The 23169-nt window shown below is 37.1% G+C and overlaps 1 protein-coding gene across 1 annotated transcript; it reads right to left on the reverse strand.

The window, feature by feature from the left end:
• Window positions 1–7647: 7647 nt before the first annotated feature.
• Window positions 7648–23104, reverse strand: LOC144341611 (sulfotransferase 1B1-like). Its single transcript, XM_085508548.1, has 7 exons — window positions 22948–23104; window positions 16494–16608; window positions 14740–14953; window positions 12846–12972; window positions 10308–10402; window positions 10003–10177; window positions 7648–9148 (listed from the first exon to the last, which is right to left on the reverse strand). The coding sequence occupies exons 1-7, from the start codon at window positions 23102–23104 to the stop codon at window positions 9042–9044; spliced, it is 990 nt and encodes a 329-aa protein (XP_085364674.1). The 3' UTR covers window positions 7648–9041.
• Between the last annotated feature and the right edge of the window lie 65 nt (window positions 23105–23169).

Genomic DNA, 23169 nt, shown 5'->3' on the forward strand with positions numbered 1-23169 from the left:
CATCCCCATTTTTTCATTTGCTGATTTCTATTCTGAAAAATTCGACCGTCCGAAAATGCACCTTAATTTTGACTCTAAAAACACGTCACATTTCTAACACCAATTATTTAAAACCGGTCGAAATTTTGGAGTTTTTACGGTACTTTAGATATCAGTGTGAAAGCTTAAAATTGGTTAATTATGCAAATTAGGTAATTAATATGTACAGATTGTAACCCACAATTATTCAGGTCTGTCTATTGTCCTACAGCATCCATGTACATTCATTGATATGTGATGTATAGTACCTGAGATATCAGTGTGAAAGTTGGTTAATTATGCAAATTAGGTGATTAATATACACAAATATTTACCGGAAACTAATTGGGTCTGCATAATTCTAGATTCATTGAAACGTGATGATTAGTACTTTAGATATCAGTAGAAAAGCTGAAAATTAATTATGCAAATTAGGTAATTAATATGCACAATTATTTACCCTAAAACTAATCAGGTCTCTGCATAGTCCTAAAGGATCTATGTACCAAGTTTCATTGAAATGCGATGATTAGTACTTGAGATACCCATGGAAAAGCTGAAAATTAACTAATTATGCAAATTAGGTGATTAATATGGACAAATATTTATCGAAAACAATCAATCTCTGCATAGTCCTTGAGTATGTAAGTACCAAGTTTCATTGAAATGTAATGCTAACTACTTATATCAAATGCTGAAAATTAATTAATTATGCAAATTAGGTAATTAATATGTACTGATATTACCATAAAATCTATCAGGTCTGTGCAGTGTCGTATGACATCTATGTACCAAGTTTCATTGAAATGTGATGATTAGTACTTGAGATATCAGTGGAAAAACCAAAAATTGACTAATCATTATGCAAATTAGGTAATTAGTATCCACGGATTATTACCAAAAACTAATCAAAACCTAGCATTAGTTCAGAGCATCTATGTACCAAGTTTCATCAAAATCCAATGAGTGGTTGTTTAGATATCAGTGGAACAGTCATGGAACCACTAAAAAATAGCTAATTATCATGCAAATTAGGTAATTAATATGCACGGATTTTTACCAAAAATTAATCAAATCTGCGCATATGTTCAGAGCATCTATGTACCAAGTTTCATCAAAATCCAATGAGTGGTTCTTTAGATATCAGTGGAACAGTCATAGAACAGCTAAAAATTAGCTAATTATCATGCAAATTAGGTAATTAACGAGCATGGATTTTTACCAAAACCTAATCAAATCTGCGCATTGGCCCAGAGCATCTATGCACCAAGTTTCATCAAAAACCGATGTATGGTTCTTGAGATAGCAGTGGAACAGTCGGACACACATACACACATACACAATTGTTACTAAATTTAGCCAATTTTGCTTTAATATTCAGATTAAAATAGGTGTAATATTCCTGGATATTTGATAAAATTTGTTGTATAATATTGTCTTTTATTGTAATATTTAGGTGAAATAACACCCCAAAAACCAAAATTTTAAATCATTGATACAGACGAGTATTATTTTATATTGTATTTTATCAAATTTTATTGTACTGTATTACCAACAAAAGCACCTGCAATTTCAATCTGCAAATCGCATTATAATATTTCCAGTCACCCACACAGTTAGTCACGAGATCTATGTTTGCTGCTCAAAATTCTATCAATTTGTAGTTACATTGAGCGGCTGGGTCTACTTTTATTGTGATCGTTTTCAAAATGTTGTTTTCCAGAAGACAGACATACATTCAATAATTAAGCTTTCGTGTTTATAACTCGCTTGATTGTCAGCAACGTACTTCGTCAATATGAGCGATATGCAGCATTTAGTGCCGTTAGCTTCCGGGTCGAATAAATGTACGCCAATGGTAAAAGAATTGATGATGTTCGTAGATGCATGGGCGGTTATGGTTTTTATTGGTCCTTTAACTATCGCATTTTGATAGAGCACCTGGACGATTATGGATATCATACTATCATCGACTGTGAAACCTGATACGTTTCTAATATCCATATGTATCGGGTTTGTGGTCCCCTCTCTTTTTATTCCACTGCAGAGTGTTCTCATCGGCAACGTCCAGCGAAGAAATTTCACTTGGTACACTGTGCCTCGGATGTATGTATACATTCTTTCTCTTGCTGTGGTCAGCCTATGGAGAGGGACGTGGGGAATTTGTGAATTCTACTTCGATGAGTACAAACGGGCTTATGTCTACGTTGGGATAATATCATACGTAATACTGTGGAGTACACGTGTAAGCTACACCGGAGTATCGTCGCCCGTGACGCTAAATTTTGACATCGCGATCGATTACTATCGTATCAAAACTCGTTTCTATGACGATGGGGGTATTATTGTTTTACGAGTGATATCAATTATAATATCCACAGCGTTAATAGCGATTGTTAGTTTAGCATGGCAAAGCGTTTGAACGCAATTCGACTATTTCATGTACCCTGACAATGGTTTAGCATCAGCCTCAATATTCCTAGCCATGGCGATAATCTTAGTCCAATTGACGTTTACGCTCACCCCGTTTGCAATTGGCGCATTGCGGAACATCAATAGCGTTAAAGTCAGACTATTTTATGAGAATCTGTGGAATGTGGTTCGGCTTGTTGAATCCATTTTACTCTGGAGATGTGGATGGATATTGTATGATCTGTTTGATCTTAGAAACACTGGTATAATTGTACTACACGTCTTCTCAACATTAATATTAAACGTTATTATGTGTGGATTCGTGATTGCTGCTTCAAGCTTCGACTGTGCAGGCCCGTAGCCAGCACCTTTGAATAGGAGGTTCGAAAACAACAATAATATATTTTATGTGAATTTTAGAATATTCAAAAAGTGTCATTGAACTTGAATTTATATATTCTCGGTTTTAAATTCAATTGGTTTACTTTGTATTACGTTGGTAAGTTATTTCACATAACATTTTTGAACTATTTTACCATTTTAGAGAAAGGAGCCATTCCCCACCCACAGGCAAACACACCCACACCCTAGATCCACTACGGCAAAATGTTGTACACAAGAAAACAAGACTGTACGTATCTTAGCATTATTGTCTAAGCATTTTAAGGTAGAATGCTACTCACGAGTTTTTTCGTTCTCCGCAAATGTTAGCGCACATAAAAGTGACACTATTTCATGTCGAAATCTGTCTACAATTATTCATTTTAGTATTAGTTAATTTTGTATTATGTAATTTTATTTCTGTACAGGCCCTCAGCCCATCGTACAAAATGTAATGTGTAAAAAAGTGCATAGCACGTTTTAAAAACAATACAACATCCATGTAAACACATGGTTCTAAGTTAAGCTGAATTCATATTCATCTCATCCCTTGAAAACTTTAAAAAGATACAGAGCTAGTTGATATATAGTGTGACAGTTTGTGTAGCGACGAAGTAAGCCCAGACTGTCAATATTTGCATAATTGCATAGGGTTATTGACAAAAGACCAGCCCTTAGATCATTATAAAATGGACATATAAAAACAAAGTGAATGTCATTTTCCATCATGCTAAATTCAAATGTATCACTGCAAAAACTAAAAATTTAGTGATCTAACTGTATTTTTGTGTGTCTGCCTAATTCAACATTATGATTATGGCCAAAACAGCAAAAACTCGTCAGTATATATTTTAGTCTATAATTGCTTGCCAATAAATCTCCCATGTTATAATACTACTTTGATTTTTCCGAAAGTATACAGCCTGGATGATTGTGAAATTGAGGCATGCCATTCTTGCTGACAACATTTGTTTATTCTTTGAGTAAATATCTCTAAGAAATTTACAGTATCTCCAACTTGTTTTTCAAACCAGACAATGCCGAAACCAGATTTGAACAGGAGATTTGTATGTGGATTTCCCAAGTAAGTCTGCCGGTCTTGTCTAATCGTTTAAGCTTGATATAACATGTTTTGGGGTTCCAGCTATTTTATATTTTATACAATATGAGATACAACGCTTGAAATAATGACAGCCTTCCACATTCGTTCAACATCGCTACATTGTTTGTACAACTATTAATGCTAAGTGGATATCTGCAAAATGTTGTCTGTACCATCTCGATTTCCGAATTTTCGTACCCCCATATCGCTACCATAAGAACTGACCGACACAATGATTGCATCAAACAAATTAAATGCACCAACCAATGGCATACCATAAAGTTTCTTACAGTATGTACATTTTTTGGTTCACTGTAAATCTGTTTTAGAGGGCGGTAAAATAATATGCATATAGCGGTCTCGATAGACTTCAATGACTACATCTCCCTTTTATGAACCCACTAAAAATATAGAAAATGTTTTAAAATATGTTTGAAAAATATGATTTATCGCATAGTTTCAGTACTGAAGCAACACTGTGGGGTAAATTGTTGGCTGCAATAAGCTCTTCGACCTATACAACTCGTGATGATAAATCTTAGCTGTACACTGTTGTCCAATAACACAGGCTACACGTACTAGTACAATGAGTTGACTACATTTGGCTGATACACTGATACACAACAAAACAGTATATATGCCATGAAAACTAATGAACCATTACATCATTGTTTCAATGTTTTTTTAATATTTAACATCAGCTGCTTGAGCGCGATCTTTATTACACCATCGCGGAATCACGGAATAACAACTTTATTTTGATTTGCTGCTGTTGAGCTGAGAGGGCGTAACTTCACGATTGAGATTTAAAGCTCATTGCCACCAAAATGCTCATTACTATGCAACTTTGGCTGAGCCTGATAGTTATCTCACTGAGTCAAGTGATGATAATTATTTTAATTAGCACTGTTTGTTGTATTATGTTCTAATCTACGATCATAAATCTATTCACAAATTTAGGGGGTTCGACCGAATCCCCCAACCCCCCCCCCCCCAGCTACGGGCCTGTTGTGCGTCACTCGACGGAGACGGAGCCGATGGAACTACTTTTCAAATGCCAAAATTGGTGCCATTGGTAAGAAACGCGCACCAATACTACTTAACATTGAGTGATTAATATCAAAGCAATCCAAATGCATTTGCATATGTGCTTACATGATAATTGCAATTGGGTCTATAACTGTGACGCTTTTCATATTGATCTAGTCCTTTGATAGCCTGATAAGGTCGCGTGTGTTGCGCCCTCCGCGGTGCTCCAAACCCAGTTAGTAGTAGGCCGGTGAGGGCACCACTCACGCCTACATGTCAGGCTAGTCCTTTGAAGGCCGTACTTTTCCACCTTTTACGGCCATAGCGTGTCGTTGTAAATAATGAAATTGTATTTATTTTATCTCTACATACTTTATACTACATACATAATTAATTTCTACACAGCCATAATCTTGATTTTGCAGCTAGTAATGCAGCAGCTTGCAACTTTTTAATATATTGCAAAGTACCTGTAGTTTTCATACAAATTTTGAAGTATGATGTGATACAGTCGTTACTGTGAATAAACTGTCATTGATCTTCTTAGATTTGATTGCGTACGATTGTATTTCAAGGAAATTATCGTGGTCTCATTGACTTCATTGGTCGTTTAATATTGTGTACATTTATTAATATGGTTATTGAAACAATAATGACCCACAAAGCCGTGTCGGTGGATGAGTCTATTCTATTCTAGGTTTTGTACACGTCACCTGTGAGTGTTAACGTTTAATCCGCTTATTTGGGCATTTTTTTGGTTTGAAAACACAATTCACACACCGGCCTTTGCCAAGTGTAGAATGCCATACATGTACGAAACATTCACGCTTATTAATTAATTAATTAATATATAAATTAACAAAGTTTAGGAAATCAACTCTAGATGCAAGAACCTGTCTTAAAGTTGAAATGTGTTTGAGTCGAAGGAGTGTCAAATCATTGATAAGTTGAAGTAGTTCGTAAACGTTGTTATTTCGGGATAGTTATTACAAAGAAGTCTGATAACAAATTACCATATTGGCATTGGTACACTACAACTTGGTCTCCTGGCGTCTGTCACGCCGAAAGGTGCACGTAGAGGGGGGCATACAAGGCATTTAGCAAGTAACGCCAATCTTGGTCGGCCCCTACTTTATGTGAAATCACATGATACAAAACATAATTTTATACCGAAGCAATATAGGTGTATTCATAATACAGTGGGATATTTTAAAAAAACTTGATTGATGAGTACAACCAAACGGTGGTCTTGACTGTTTCTGACTGTATAGAAATTGATATGGTGGGCACTGGTTAGTCCAAGGATCATTTATTGCAGGCATTTGGGGAGGGGGCGCAGTCCACGTTCAAGCGTTAGCAAAAGAGATCAGCCCGGTCCTAATCAATAGTTTTGATAGACGATTTGTTTTTGAGGTTAACACATCTCTATTTCGCAAATGTACACACAGATGCACACTGAGCGATTTCGAAAAAATAAAACGTTTTCCGGAGTATTTGTATTTCCCTACCGGTTTTTTACTTCTGATTTTTAATACGTAAAACGCAATACTTGCTCTTTTTATTACGACCTCCAGATACATGTACATTTAATCTTTAATCTTGCAGTTCCGGTTCTAGTCTCTTTCCGTTGTGTTACTGTGACTTAGCCTCGGACGCACTATAAAGGCCTGTCCCTGGATAAAAAAATACCGTAGGTGGCAGTATAACGAACACCGAGGAACGACAACCATAAACGAGAGGGACGATGGCCGGCAAACGAGTCTATGTACATATATACTACATAGAAAATGTGACCCTGACTTCACGATTCAAGCGATGGCTGTTTTTTTTTTTTTTTATATATATACGTATATGTAATCAAGAGAGTAAATCGAACATTATCTCTATATCATAGTATAATATAATTCAAATTTTATTGAAACGACGCTAAATTAAATAAGTTGTCGATTTGACGTAAATTACATTATTTCACTAGACACATATTTTGAAAATTGTTTCCTCCAGAAATATGTATTGAAAAAGCGTTTATCATGGCAACACTTTGAAAAGTTCTTTCACACAATACTCAATCTAAATATTGAAATGTGCTTGTAACAGAGACACATATTAATTTAAAAATGTGCAAAATATAATAAATGATGCGTTTCGTAATCCAGCACTTTGCACTAATATAATGTACAGTAATGATAACATACAACAAACTAATCACGTAATCAATTAAATATATGTACCACTAAATACAAACATTACTAAGGTAAGTTGAGTATAAAAAACATACATATATAGTTTTTGTAAGAATTATTATTCAATATTTGTAGGGGCTCGTTTAGATTATACGCAAATTCGCACACGTATTCACCATTAAATGGAATTCAAAATTGAGACTCCGCCAATAGAATAGTAGCTTTAAAATAATAAATCTATTGATTAGATCACATGGAATTAACGACTGTCTAGCGATGAGTCAATCAGTTTAATAAGTTGATCATTGATAACAACACCGTGCATGTTTAATTGCATCCGTTAATGGGCTTAGCACACGCGCAAAATGCATGAATATGTAAAGCTCTCTATTACCGAAAATACTAAAATCAATAAATTTATCGCTACGTGCATTTTTCTGATAAATATGCACGATAATAATAATGTGGGAATTGATTTATAGTGTAGGTTCAAGTTCAGGAATGGATGAATGAGACAACGTATGAACTGTATCCGATGACTTTATTTATCTTCCCCCACTTAAAGACACAAGTAAATATTAGTATTTTAGTTATTAGGAACATGTGTACATGTCTTATACATAAAGTGTTTCAAAACAAAACAGTGTCTTAGTTACTCTTATAAGCATACATCTGTCTTTAACACTTTGTAAAACATTTATAGTCTGGTGTTGAAATATCGTTGATGATTGTGCTTTCTGAAGTGTTTCAAATTGAACAGTTTTCGAGAAAAATGCTTAAATCACATGTAAGAATGCTCTGATGTGATTTACAATACGGCTACCGTACCGTTCATCAAATGCATGATATCAAACTTCATTATACAACGAGGTATTACGCCACATGTCTTGATATCCAGTTGTACTTAATAAGGTTAATAGGACCATATACATATAAGTTGATTGCATTATTCCATAAACGTCCTATCAATAAACATTTTAATAACACATCTATGTGCCTGTAAAACACTAAGTGTTTTATTTCGAAATAGTGCATTTTTGTGTATTCACAATTGTGCTCAATTTTCATCAAAAAGTGTTTGAACTACTCCGACAAACATTTTGATAGATAATATAGAGATTTTATAATATACTCATGTTTTCAATTTAAACAGTGTTTTTTTTCAATTAAAAAAATGAACTTTCATTAAAAATATGCTTCGACGATTTACATTGCAGTAATAATTATTCCTTGCACTTTTAGTCATGTCCAACAACCCTTGCTCTCAGTCAAAACCACTATTATATAATAACTGAAAAACGTCGGAACGAAAATATAAACATCGTCCAGTAATTCAGTGTGATAAATTATAGATTGATGGATTCTGAAAGAATTGACTCTTTGATTTTTCATTTTCTATTATGATCATGCATTTCTAAACATATTCACAACACAAGAGTTATAATATCCTTTTTAGAGAAAAATGAAATGCTGACGAATAATATTCTATAATCTTAGACTTTAAAACATTAAAACGCTAAAGGTGCATTTAACATCACGATTTACCATATTCCTGATGTTTGGCTTTTGACATGTAACACTTATTTATTGATCGCGGTAAAATCTGGTCACCTCTTTGACATTGATCTTGTTTGCCCCCACGTACAACATTCTCTAACTACTTCTATATATATATATATATATATATGTAGGAACTAAATAATGAACGGCATTATAAGTACAGGAATACATAAAGCTAGTGTTCATCCTCGGGGTTTACCTAGTATGATTTGAGTAATATTCATTACAATATAATTGCCTGAATTTTACATCGCCATTTTCCCGCCTGAGTTAAAAATCAGCGTATACACTATTATAACTTGACCAAGGAACGTGAGAACTTCATTAATTCCTCGTAGGTCTTAAAGATTATGTGTTCACCATTCGAATTCCAATCCAGTGCCTTTCATTCTGTGAGCATACACGGCGTCGAAGTGCTCGTTTTGGGCTACAGTAAAGTGATTTTTCCAGTCACCAACGACTCCTGTTATAATGAACAATGCACGACCATTAATTAACTTGAAGCATTATGCATTTTGAGTTAGCTGCGCCCATATAGACGAAGCGATACAGTGACGTAGAAATGGCGTAAGTGAACAACGTAATATCCCACAAGCACACAGTGATTTTGTATTTGATACTACTCCGTCATGTTGATCGCAGTAACTCTCAAAAAAATGTCCAAGAGTATTTTAAGATGCATTTGCGACTTGTTGTGATTACACTCTGCATGTACTGACCACCTAAGTCATTCATAATTAGCATAGGAGACGCACAATAATCACGTAGAACGCAAATGGTGTTAATAAGTTGATAGAAGTAGTGTTTTAAATAGTAATCAGTGTCATTACGGAACTATAACAAGAACGATATGCTCCATGTGGTACGCTGCACATACACATCGTAAGAACATGAATTAAATAAAGATACCTTGGCTGGTCTGCGCATGTACACATCAAAGTAAAAACACTGCACCTACGAAGTGTTAAGGGGTCTAAAAATCTACGTATACATGCCTAGCTTCATTGAAATAACCAATAAAAATGTTTTCTGTGATTGTTTTGACAAGTGGACTGCATTCAGATTATGCATATCGGTAATTCGGCATTTTAACATGTGCTATCATGTTGTCCAATCATTGCTCGATCAGCCGCATTGATCAAGTGAGCTATTAAATGCTAAATTGCGAATGTACATGCCAGAAATTCAGCTCTAACCTCTACCGTTAGATGACGTATGTGCTGTCAAATCATCACAAACATAGTTACATATATTGATGTCATGGAAACATCAAACGTTCAATAACTGTATGGTATATAATCTAAAACAAAGCATTACCTTTTCTGATAAATTTTAATGTCTGACTGTTTTCTGTGAAATCTGGAATTATTTTCACTGACTGATTGTCCCTCATCTTCTCAAAGGTCGAATATTCCACAATTCTTGACAGTACTTCCTCGCTCACATCAACCTCGAGAAACTTTGATATGTCCCTCAGCACAGATCGAATATCCTGTGTTTGAATAATAATAGGCAACGCACTGTATAAGCAGTGTAATAACGCGTATCGGTTATGGGTTCTGGTGAGAAAATACACACCATCATACACTGGACAAAACACCATTGTTCATAAAGCGACCAACCTTTTTCATGTCTTCGTATTTTATGAATAATATGTTATCTTCATCTTTATGTGCCCACCATCCTAGCACGTGATCAAACCAATCTCCGAAGCCAACTATGAACCAATGAAACATATATTTTTAAGATCACCCTTAGCAACAATTTCAGAAAGTTAACAGACTATATTTGACTGTAGCGTTTAGGGAAATATACTAACAAGGTGCCGAATTAACTGTAAAGCCCAAAATGCTGAAATCAATCGCCCTGGCTGAAGTTATTGCACAAATGACCATGTAATAAATGAACAATAGGATTTGGTAGATTTTACGGTTCACGTTTGACTACAAACGAGCTTCGTTATTATTGCCACCTTCTGCACTTCTGACAACGTCGTGTGCCGTTGTAGTGTTTCACTATCCCTGACAATGACAATAAGCCGGTTTGTTTGTTAGTCCCCGTTCAGTCCGAAAACGGGGACTTATTATTCGGTCTCGGTCCGTGCGTCCGTGCGTCCGTGCATCTGTGCGTCCGTCCGTCCGTGTGTCCGTCCGGAGTCACATCTCAGAATCCCTTGGACCGATTCCGTTCATTCTTTGCATATGCCCAGTACTTTATGTGGGACATATGCACATGCAGTGGTTTAGCGATTCGGTTCAAAATGGCCGACTGGAAGCCATCTTGTTTTTTGAAAATGTTGTATTTTGGACATGCTCTGTCAGTTTTCATTCAAACTTGGTACATAGATTATACTTGTTAGGATACATGTCCATGACGAAGTATTTCACAATTGGATCAAAGATGGCCGACTGGCAGCCATCTTGTTTTTTGAAAATGTTGTATCTTGGACATGCTTTGTCAGTTTTCATTCAAATTTAGTACATAGATCATACATGTTAGGATACATGACCACGACCGTGAGTCTGTCCGTCCGTCCGTGTGTTCGTCCGTCCGTGTGTCAATCTGTCCAGAGTCATATTTCAGAATCCTGTGGACCGATTCCGTTCATTCTTTGCATGTGCCTAGTACCTTATGTGGGACATATGCACATGCAGTGGTTTAGTGATTCGATTCAAAATGGCCGACTGGCAGCCATCTTGTTTTTTGAAAATGTTGTATTTTGGACATGCTTTGTCAGTTGTCATTCAAACTTTGTACACAGATTATACATGTTATGATACATGTCTATGACAATTTATTTCGCAATTGGATCAAAGATGGTCGACTGGCAGGCATCTTGTTTTTTTATGCGGTATCTTGGACGTGCTCTGTCAGTTTTCATTCAAATTTGGCACATACATGTACTTTATACATGTTAGGATGCATGTCCATGACAATTTGTTTCAAAATCTGGTCAAGGATGGCCAATTGACAGCAATCTGACTTTTTGGCCTTACTACTAAATTTCCACAATTTATGTACCATTTTCATTCGTATTTGGCACATACATCATACATATCAGTGTGTTTCATAATCAGATCAATGATGGCCGAATAACGGCTGTTTTTATTTTTGGCCATATTACTACTACACGGAACACGTGTTTTCATGTAAATAAACAATATGTTGTATACGCCACTTGGAACTCAAGTTTCAAGGACACGCTCGCGACAACCCCTCTGCTTTAATATAAAGAGAACTTTCAAAAATTTTATATATTTTCTCCATTCAAACAAATATGGCCGACTGGTGGCCATCTTGTTTTTTCATGGTACCCATGCTACTTTATCTTGAATGCAATGAACGTTTCTGTTTAAATTTTGTACAAAGATAATATACCAAGAGATACATCTGCACCAACATTATTTTTGTGATTCAATTCAATATGGCTAGCCGACACCCAATTTTCATGTAAAAGCGCTAAATCATCATTTTTACTTGTCCGGAGCTGCTTCTCAGAGATGACTAGGCCAATTTGGATCAAAGTTGGTATGATGATCATACATATTGGGTTATAGTTGCATGTCATATTTTTTTTGTGATTCAAACTAATATGGCTGACTGGTGTTTTTCATGATACCTATGCCTACTTTCTCATGAATACAATGAACATTTCAGTTTAAATTTTGTACAAAGACAGTATACCAATAGGTACATCAACATGAACATTATTTTTGTAATTTGATTCAATATGATTGCCCAATGTCCAATTCTCGTGTAAAAGCACTAAATCATAATTTTTTACAAATCCATCTCCTATTAATGGTTTCAATCTAATCTCAATGACTTCATCAGCATCAACTTGATATGTCAGATCACAAAATTGTGGACGGGGACTGTGTCATTAACAATGACTTGTTTGTGATAATTTCATCTTAATGAAGGCGTAGTAACACAAACATGACCAGGCTTAGTATCTACTTTTCTTAATCGTCCCAGAACCTTTCCCACCCGGAACAGGCTCGATTACCACCGCCAACTCCGAAACGAACTTTCCCAGTAACATAACAAAAATGTAAGTCAAATTTTCCCCCTGGATCCGACAAGTAGGACGTTTTGACTGACATAATAATGTAGTCATCTGCTTCCGAATGTAACTGTTTACTGCGTGGATGACTTACGTTTTTCATTCATAAACAACTGATAGAAATGGTCCCATGACCGCGGAATTCCCATCATCCGGACCAGTTTATGCATGTAGTAGTATGACACTACAGTGTCCTTGGGGTTACGTGCTATGTAGATGACCTGAAACATAAAGATGTGATTTTTACTCAAACAGCGTGCAACAAATGACACGCCTATAACTCATTTTGAAAATGAAAGACCGACTAAAGAACTGACCGACTTCTACGGTATTGTAAGGCGATGTACGTATCCCACCTGATACTGTGATGCTATCGGGATTTACCATATGACCATGGCGAATTTTTATTTTGAAGAACGGTGGTCGTCGCACAGCGCATGTAAGACATTTGTGTTGATAAATATTACTTTTTGCACAATCCAAACCGCTCTTTTAACATAAATCACAAGTATGAATTTTAACTTGGGCGCGGTATGCATTAATTACCGCCGGTGACTCTTTCGATACCATCCAATCCCCTAAAAAAACACCGATTTTAAAGCTTGGTAATGTCTCAGTTTACAATCGTTGATTTTTGCAATAGTGAAAGTCGCCGTTGTTGTTTATATGAGAACCATATCTCCGCGCATGCGCCGTGGCGCGACCGTGACGACCACCGCCATTGAAAGCAAATAAATGAATTTCATTGGCAATTTTGTTTTTTTGGTACTTTTATAATCTTTTCACCGGGGGACTGGATGCATTTATACGACCTTACAGTTTAAAGTCATTATTCCATGTGGATACTTGCCGTCGTGGTTTCGCAGGCTTAGTGGCAGCAAAATTATTGCTATTTGAACATTTTGCAGCATTGTTGAATGGATATGACTATCGTCGGAGTCTTGGGAGCACTACAAAACTACACAGACTATATATAGTAAGTTTCGAAGTACTGTAACAATATAAATACAACTTTTAAAATCTTACTCGTTTTTTATTCGCTGTTTTAGTGCTTTGTGAAAACTGAAAACAACACTATCACCAAAAGTATTGTAATGCAAAAGTTGGAAATAAATCCTTGGTAATTTTTAATTTACGGAATGTGTCCGTCGACTCGGATGTGTTTGTTTTCTTCCCGCACAACTTACCACCGGCCTACATACAGTACATGTTCCTCGGTAATTCTCAACGTCTCAATTTAATTCAAAAAAGAAGTAATTTGCATTGGGCAATAATACCCATACTGTCTCATTAGTTTTGAGAGTTTTCTGAAAGCGACATATCTTATATAGCAGCAGGACGACGTCGCTGGATACGTTCATAAGTAACCGCCAAGGATATTTGAGACTGGTGCGTATTAGCTGATTGAGATCGGAAGCGGATTTTACGATTTTTATATGATAAGCGAGGAGGATACTTGTTACATTCCATCGCAAGTCACCTATTTAACACATTCATGATAGTGACCATGCATCAATGACCATGTTCTGAATTTGTGAAAACGGTTTGCTTAGGGGTCAAATATTTGAAATTATGGGGTGGTGGCTGGGAGACCAATGCACTGTTTTTCGTTTAAACATTCTTATTTTTCCTTGTTTTTCCTGCAACACCGTGCGATATTTTTTTCACTCGGTGTCTGGCTTGAATTTTTTAACAAATCTTCCATCCATATGCCATCCTATGATTTCAATCGATCGACCCCTTACTAGAAAACGCGGTCTGTTCAAATCAAAGACAAAGTAATTCTTCCTTGTAAATGCGGACAAAGGATTCTGAATGAGAAAGGTTCTAGAGCGAAAATAAGCACCACTGTGATAACAGGGCGAAAAGTTGTGTAATTATTAGGACATTTGTGAACGTGTAAACAGCGTTCACACCATGCAGTGTGTTTTGTTCGACGATTGTCTACAGTGGTTCAACTAGAAAGCAATGAATTTATTTAACCATACCTTGTTTCTCTTTTCCATAGCTTGAGTTGGGAAGAATTTAAACGGTAAGTGCGTCTTTAGAACCCGAGGTGACGGAATTCGCTCCATTTGTTTCGTTCCATTGATGGCACGTATGGTGGCCCACGGCAGAGCAAGGATGTATTTATGAAGGTGAAAACATCTCGGAATTAACATCGCCAGAATCGTGAACATGTACATCATCAACTGAAAGAGTCTGAAAAGTCAATTATGTATCCTTCTTTAGTTTCCTGTTGGTGCCCCCCCCCCAGTATACAGTAAAGGGCATAAAGCTGTGGTCGTTATAAACGTTTCATAAATATAGATTTTTATAAATCAGTGTTAGAATTCAAATTGACTAATCCAGAAATGTTATTGTGACGTCATCGTTAGTTGTAGTTAGCAGTTATCAGAGAATACCTATGCCAAAAATCACCGTCGTGAAGCAGCTGGGATTCGAGATCGACTCTCAACCCTCTTAAACCATCGCTACAATTGTTTTTTCTAGTTGAATGCATGCTTTATATATTCGTACAAAAGAATGTGGGGAAAAAAGTAAATTTGATATTTTCAAAGAAAAACACCTCTACTACATCCTTAATGAGACAGTTCAACGTTATCCAATCAGCAAACGCCTCATTTTGAATATATGGGCGGTAGGAGTATCAATGTCACGTGAAGGCTCGCGCATTATGCGCGTGAACAATGTGTAGCCCTTGAATCCAATCACTATTGAATATTTACACTTGAATGAAAAATGATGATCGACTTTTAGAATATTTAATGAATACGATTATAAGCAAAACCCCGGTTTTGTGTCTTTAACTGTAGTGTCGGCCAAAACCTAGCCGAATGTTTGATTAAAAATCTTTAAAATTTTATTTCGAAATCTTGCTTGCAGACAAACATCATAAAGGAACTTCTCCCGCCTAAATCGATGGGAATAACTATTAATTTCTAACTTACGCATGCGTAGATTACACTAGCAGTTTCATTATTTCATTGCAAGAATACTGCTGTATTTTCAACCAAAAAGAAGTCAGCGGTTCAAATTTTGACTACTTTCCAAAATTTGTTAAATGATTGCCGGCGGTTCAGTAAACGTGAAAGCAGGGAGCTAAAATACAAGTACAGGCAATTCAATTTGATAACTGAGTCACATGGAGACCTTGCTTGTTTTTTACAATACCGTATCGTTTCTACTTAACTTAAGCGACAAACTAAGAGTTAACTGAAAAACGAACTTGACTTTAACGTATGATAAATATATGAGGGAAACAAAACAAAAACACAAACAACAGAAAATTACAGAGAAACTCACAAACATGTGTTTGGAAATCATTTAATTTTATCTTGAATCTAAATACAGAAAAACAATAATTTCACAGATTTCTTATATCTCAGAACACCAGCCATTAAAAATGAAACTAATTTCCACCTCAGAACACCATACATTATATATGTTTCTAAATTTGTTTTTAGAAGACCAAACACTGAACTTGTTTTACAGCATCACACGAAACAAGTGTCGCCAACGTGTGATTGTTCAGCTTCATATTTGCAAACGTTGTATTTCCAACACTGCTACGTAAAAGTTTCGATTGCTTGCTTGTAATGAGTTGCCGCTTTTGTATAGCAATTCTAGACATTTCAACACGAAACAAAAAACATGGTGAAAACTCCACACTAGTCACTGCGTTCGCACAGAAAGTATGTGACAGCCTCAGTATAGTGTAAACAACACACATTATACACACCTTGGTATTCGTGCCTCAACTGCGGGGTTCCTCACTGCTTGTGCGACTGCGCGATTTGCATCAACGTCACCACCGTTCATTAATAGCGAAACAATCTCTATTGCCCATGTTGTTCCTGTAAAAAAAGGCATGTCAAAGGATGGTGTCTTAGCAATAATTAAGAGTATAGACAAAAACAGAATAGCACAATTACATCGAGTTGGAATAACTTATTCAATCATCATGTGTATTCTCTAGTTCACTGTGAACGAACCCCACAATAACTAGAGGCTATGCCACTTTAATATCGCCTTCCATCGATCATTCAGCATAAACTTCTACAATTTATAACACATATAATGCAAAGTACATATATCCATCCACAATTTTGATTAAAGCGGGAGGGTCGTCACCTGCGCACGCGCGGGAATTGAGTTCCACTGGCAAGCGATGATAATAACATACGCCAAGAACGCAAAGGCTCATGGGTAAATAATGACTCATGCGTACGTGATGACTCACCCGCTTTAAGTATTTCGACGCAAAATGTTATAGTTTGGGTGTGTTTGAAGACTGAATTTTAGTTTTCTGTTACTATTAAAATGAAAACTTTGTTTATGTCAGCGTTATGTTTGAGCTTAGCGCCATGACCGGGGACAGGCAGCGAGACAAAGAGCTTTACGTTTTGTTCTGTTCTTGGAGTAACTCGTTCTTTCATGTTTTGTTTTTTTCGCGATGAACATATCACCTTGTCCGTGCGTGTATAACATGTTCGTTATTCCAAGTGAATATGTCTTAAACAATCGAACCTACAATTGAACGACGAACCGCCGGCTTGTAGTTCCAATAACCAACTAACCCACTACACTCAGGGGAAAACCTGTTGAAAAGATACGACTTTGGAAAACTAAATGCATCATCTCTTATTTATCATACGTACTACAGCAATTTTCTTAAAGCGCGGTGATCGTCGCGCTGCGCGTGTTCGAATTTCTTGTAAATAAACAGTGTATTTTGCACGCGTTGTATACGTCGCTATGAGTCCCCGGCATATCGAACAGAACGTGGCACGACGACTGCCGCCCTTTAAGTACTGGAACAGCAAATTTGCAAAGTCGCTAGCGAATTGCCTAACTGGTTGGCTTTTTACTGCAGCTAAGTACGAGTATTTAATTATTTGTCACTAGTCGTGACAACCCTCTACTGGTATGGCTACCTGTTCGAATAAGAGCCGACGTTAACATTGTTTGTAAACTGGAGCTTCGTAAGGTGAACGTCACCTCTCAAACAGTATCCAGGTCGATGTTTATCTATATCGCTGTACGCGAAAGCCTTTCCCAGGGATGGTCATTGCTGCTATTGTAAGGGTAAACTGATTAGAATAAAATTGTCTAGTGGATATTTTTTTGTACTTCAGACAGCAAAAAATAATTCGGATATTGATAATTTTGTTGTCTTTCCTCAATGCATGCGCATTATTACTCTATAGGTTTGCTGATTAATTTAAATATATCAGTAAAAAGTTATTCCATCCCGAGCAAGTCAACACTTCGGTCACTTTTGCTCGGATTGACAGCATTCACGAAGAGAAGTCAGAACCATGTGTGCAACGAAAATGAGCGCACGTGGTTAAGTTGTTTGAGGCATAAACGCGTGGTTACGTGCTCACATGTAGCGTCTAAGTGTGGTAACTTGCATATATGTGGTGTCAGTGAGAGGGCATGACTCTCTTTCTGAATATAAGTTGGCGATACGATTTTACGAACGGATGCCTTGGGGTCAGCTTCACTTTTCGAACAACATTTAGGTCGATGGTTATATTGTTGGTACGCGAAAGCCTCTCCTAGGGGCGGTATTGTTGTGGGAAAAAATTTAGCAGTTTTCTGATAGAATCTGTTTGTCAGAAAGGCAATATGCCCATGTTCCTGGTCTTCTCCATGCAGAAATATTTCCGCCCTATTTCGTTTTTAAGTTCACTGATACTATCTATATGAATAATTATTAATTCGTTCCTGGGCTCAAAACAAGCGGATATTTTCAAACAATCAATCAACCAGTCACGACTCAGCCTTCTGGCTCGGATTGCCAGCTTGAAACTAAATAAAGAGACAAGTTGATAAACGTGTTTTCAGATTCCTACACATGTGGGGGGGGGGGAATAACCGAATTTCATACTCAAACGGTCCGTTGGGGTAACATTAAACCAACCGTTAATACAATTCGACCGCTTTCGTCGTTTTGGGGTGGGAAATTCTTTGCACACAAACACCTCATTTCACGAAGAACATAGAACACTTTCCCCACTGTATTTGAAACCGAAAGCGTCATCCAACTGTAAGTGAAGGCCGTCGCTGATTGGCTCTTAGTTTTCGATTTTACACTTCCAGGCACTGACTAGAGAATTAAGAATCAGCTATCGAATAAATTTCGACATGCGGAAATTTTATAATTTTTACAAATTTCCCTTCCGTTAAACCCTACTTTGGCTGCCATTTTTAGCGAAAATGGGCATAATTATACAAACTGTGCCATCCGCGACAACCCTTTACTGGTATGGCTATTCGAATAAGAGCCGACGATAACGTTGTTGGTGAACTGGAGCTTCATGAGGTGAACGTAACCTTGCGAGCAGTATCTAGGTCGATGTTTATCTATATCGCTGTACGCGAAAGCCTTTCCTAAGGATGGCCATTGCTGCTATTGTAGAGGTAAACTGATTAGAATAGAATGCATATTATTATTCTATAGGTTTGCTGATTATTCTTAATATATCAGTAAAAAGTTATTTCTTTCCGAGCAAGTCAACACTTCGAAACTTTTGCTCGGATTGGCAGCATTCACTAAGAGAAGTCAGAACCATGTGTGCAACGATAATGTGCACACGTGGTTAAGTTGTTTGAGGCATAAACGCGTGGTTACGTGCTCACATGTAGCGTCCTAAGGGTGGTAACTTGCGTATACATGGTGTCAGTGAGAGTTCAATAACACTCTGACATTCTGGTTGACGGAAACATGGTTGGTTCATGCGAGTCACGTGATTGGAGTGGTTCGTTATTTAAGTTTCTCAATCTGTGCATTCAAGTCCGTTAAAGAGGATTTCCTTTCGCATTAAATGTACAAATGACGATTCTATGAATTTTTCATCTTCAAAAATTTGTTCGCTCTCCAAGATGTGGTATGGCGTTAATTTGACAAAAATCTAGGGTCCTGAACTTGTTTCCATAGAAACAAGTACTCTGCAATTTACCCATAGTGTCTTATCTTACTTTGGTGGCCATTTAGATTTGGAGATTCAAAAATTAGGCTGGGTAACCAAGATCTCGTTTTCTACTGAATTTTAAACAACCATTCACAGTGAGAAATTTAGTAAAGTTTCGGGAAATTTCTATTCCAAAAGTGTGTTAACCTCGAGTCGACCACCTCTAGGGCATGACTCTATTTCTAAATATAAGTTGGCGATAACATTGTTGACTTTTTTGTGAACGGATGCTTTGGGGTCAGCTTCACTTTTCTAGCAGCATCTAGGTCGATGTTTATATTGTTGGCACGCGAAAGCAGTCTTCTAGGGGCGGTATTGTTGTGGGGGGAAAAATAGCAGTTTTCTGATAGAATCTGTTTGTCAGAAAGACGATGTGCCCATGTTCCTGGTTTTCTCCATGCAGAAATATTTCCGCCCTATTTCTTTTTTAAATAACTGATCCTATCTATATGAATAATTATTAATTCGTTCCTGGGTTGAGAACAAGCGGATATTTTCAAACAATCAATCAACCAGTCACGACTCAGCCTTCTGGCTCTGATTGCCAGCTTGAAACTAAATAAAGAGACAAGTTGATAAACGCGTTTTCAGATTCCTACACATGTGAAGGGGGTTAACCGATTTTCATACTCAAACGATCCGTTGAGGGTAACATTAAACCAACCGTTAATAAAATTCGACCGCTTTTGTCGTTTTGGGGTGGAAGATTCTTTGTAAAGCATACAAGCACCTCATTTCACGAAGAACATAAAACACTTTCCCCAGTGTATTTGAAGCTGAAACTGTAAGGCCGTCGCTAACTGGCTCTTAGTTTTCGATTTTACATCTCCGGGCACTGACTGGAGAATTAAGATTCATCTATCGAATAAAATACAACATGCGGAAACTTTATATTTTAAACCTTATTTTGGCTGCCACTTTTAGCGAAAAATTGGCCTAATTATACAACCCGTACCAGCTGTGACAACACTCTAGTGGCATGGCTACCTATTCGAATAAGAGCCGAAGATAACATTGTTGGTAAACTGGAGCTTCATGAGGTGAACGTAACCTTTCGAGCAGTATCTAGGTCGATGTTTATCTATATCGCTGTACGCGAAAGCCTTTCCTAAGGATGGTCATTGCTGCTATTGTAGAGGTAAACTGATTAGAATAGAATGTATATTATTATTCTATAGGTTTGCTGATTATTCTTAATATATCAGTAAAAAGTTATTTCTTTCCGAGCAAGTCAACACTTCGAAACTTTTGCTCGGATTGGCAGCATTCACTAAGAGAAGTCCATACCATGTGTGCAACGAAAATGTGCACACGTGGTTAAGTTGTTTGAGGCATAAATGCGTGGTTACGTGCTCACATGTAGCGTCCTAAGGGTGGTAACTTGCGTATACATGGTGTCAGTGAGAGTTCAATGACACTCTGACATTCTGGTTGACGGAAACAAGGTTGGTTCATACGTGTCACGTGATTGAAGTAGTTCGTTTATTTAAGTTTTTCAATCTGTGCATTCAAGTCCGTTAAAGGGGATTCGCTTTAAACGTACAAATGACGATTCTATGATTTTTTTTTTCAAAAATTTGTTCGCTCCCCAAAATGTGGTATGGCGTTAATTTGATAAAAATCTAGGGTCCCGAACTTGTTTCCATAGAAAAGTACTCTGCAATTTACCCATAGTGTCTTATCTTACTTTGGTGGCCATTTAGATTTGGAGATTCAAAAATCAGTTCGGGTACCCAAGATCTTGTTTTCTACTGAATTTTAAACAAACATTCACAGTGAGAAATATAGCAAAGTTTCGGGAAATTTCTATTCCAAAAGTGTATTAACCTCGACCACCTCCCAGGGCATGACTCTCTTTCTGAAAATAAGTTGGCGATAACATTGTTGACATTTTTTGTGAACGGATGCCTTGGGGTCAGCGTCACCTTTCTCGCAGCATCTAGGTCGATGTTTATATTGTTGGTACGCAAAAGCCTCTCCTAGGGGCGGTAGTGTTGTGATAAAAACCTCGGGGGTAAAAATATAGCAGTTTTCCGATAGAATCTGTTTGTCAGAAAGGCAATATCCCCATGTTCCCTTTTTTCCCCACGCAGAAATATTTTCGCCCTATTTTGTTTTTAAGTTCACTGATTCTATCTACAAGAATAATTATTAATTCGTTTCGGATATTTTCAAACAATCAATTAGCGACGCGGCCTTCTGGCTCGGATTGCCAGCATTCGGCATAGAGGAGGTCAAGTTAATATGAGATTTCCTGCCCCGCTCTACACGTGGTTTAGGTGTTCGAGATATGTTCTGCTGTTTGAGATATAACGCGTGGTTACGTGCTCACGTGTGGCGTATACATGGTGTCAGTGAGAGTTCAATGACGCTTTGACATTCTGGTTGAAACAAGGTTAGTTCATACTTGTCACGTGACCAGCGTGGATCTTTGTTTACATATCTTAATTTGTCCAAACCAGGTTTGCTTAAGGGGACTTGCTGTCACATAAAATGTTATATTATCTACAAATACAAACTCCATTAATTTTCATATATACAGTAACACAATTTTGATGGCGCACTTGTTTCTTATTTAATAACGAGTTACTTCTAAGAGAAATAGCGTGCGCGCGCGCAAACTAGTACATAATTATTCATTTGTTTGTGCTTTATTCGTAAGCGAGTTAGTGTGCGCGTGCATCGGGGATATTTTGATCATTTTACAATTCTTTCTGTTCAACGTTTCGTTCTTGAACTGTGACCGTGACCGAACTTCGTCATTGAAAGTGCACTGACCTCGTTGAACTTATACAGAGAGCCAATTATAACAGATTACGCGCATGCATTAGTAATGGATATACCTTAAAGTTTTACACACTCTCAAAATGATAAAAACATTCAGCAAATAAACAAATAATAAAATGTAAACTTAAAGCGATGATGGGGCTCTTGCGTATTTACTTGCCAAGCACCTACACGCCTTTGAAATAATATACCTTTCCTCCGACACATTCCCTGGCAAAATCCTAAACTGACACAACCAAGACTAAGCAGTAATATGGATTTCCGTAGATTGAGTTATCATAAATTGACTTTACTTGTATAATTGTTGACCATCAGAAAGTAGAATTGTTAGTTGATCGCATGAATGTTCGGCTGGTTGACTGGTTGGTCGGTTTCTGTATAGCACGTGTATGAACAAAAAATAACAAAAAAAGAACATCGTATAAGTACCTGATTTAGGATAGCTCGCCACGAATACATCGTCTTTCCGACAATCAACGATCTCAGGCGACTTTAAAATGTCAGTGTTTATCAGTTTAGGGAAAACTACACCCTGGCATTCGATATTCCCGGGCAGTCTGTGCAACTCACACTGGGCAGTGTCCATGTTGTGTTATTGTATTGGTAGTTGTATACCGATATGATAATGTACACGTCAATGTCCGCTGATCA

This window comes from Saccoglossus kowalevskii, chromosome 15 (assembly GCF_978046115.1).
Source record: "Saccoglossus kowalevskii chromosome 15, keSacKowa6.1, whole genome shotgun sequence".
Lineage (NCBI taxonomy): Eukaryota > Metazoa > Hemichordata > Enteropneusta > Harrimaniidae > Saccoglossus > Saccoglossus kowalevskii.

Excerpts from the sequence above, each read along its gene's own strand:
- LOC144341611 (XM_085508548.1), bottom strand. The coding sequence starts at position 23,104 with ATGGACACTGCCCAGTGTGAGTTGCACAGACTGCCCGGGAATATCGAA. Across the intron at positions 12,973-14,739 it reads CTATGGAAAAGAGAAACAAG|GTCATCTACATAGCACGTAA; the intron begins GTATGGTTAAAT and ends TTTATGTTTCAG. Across the intron at positions 10,178-10,307 it reads AATACGAAGACATGAAAAAG|GATATTCGATCTGTGCTGAG; the intron begins GTTGGTCGCTTT and ends ATTCAAACACAG.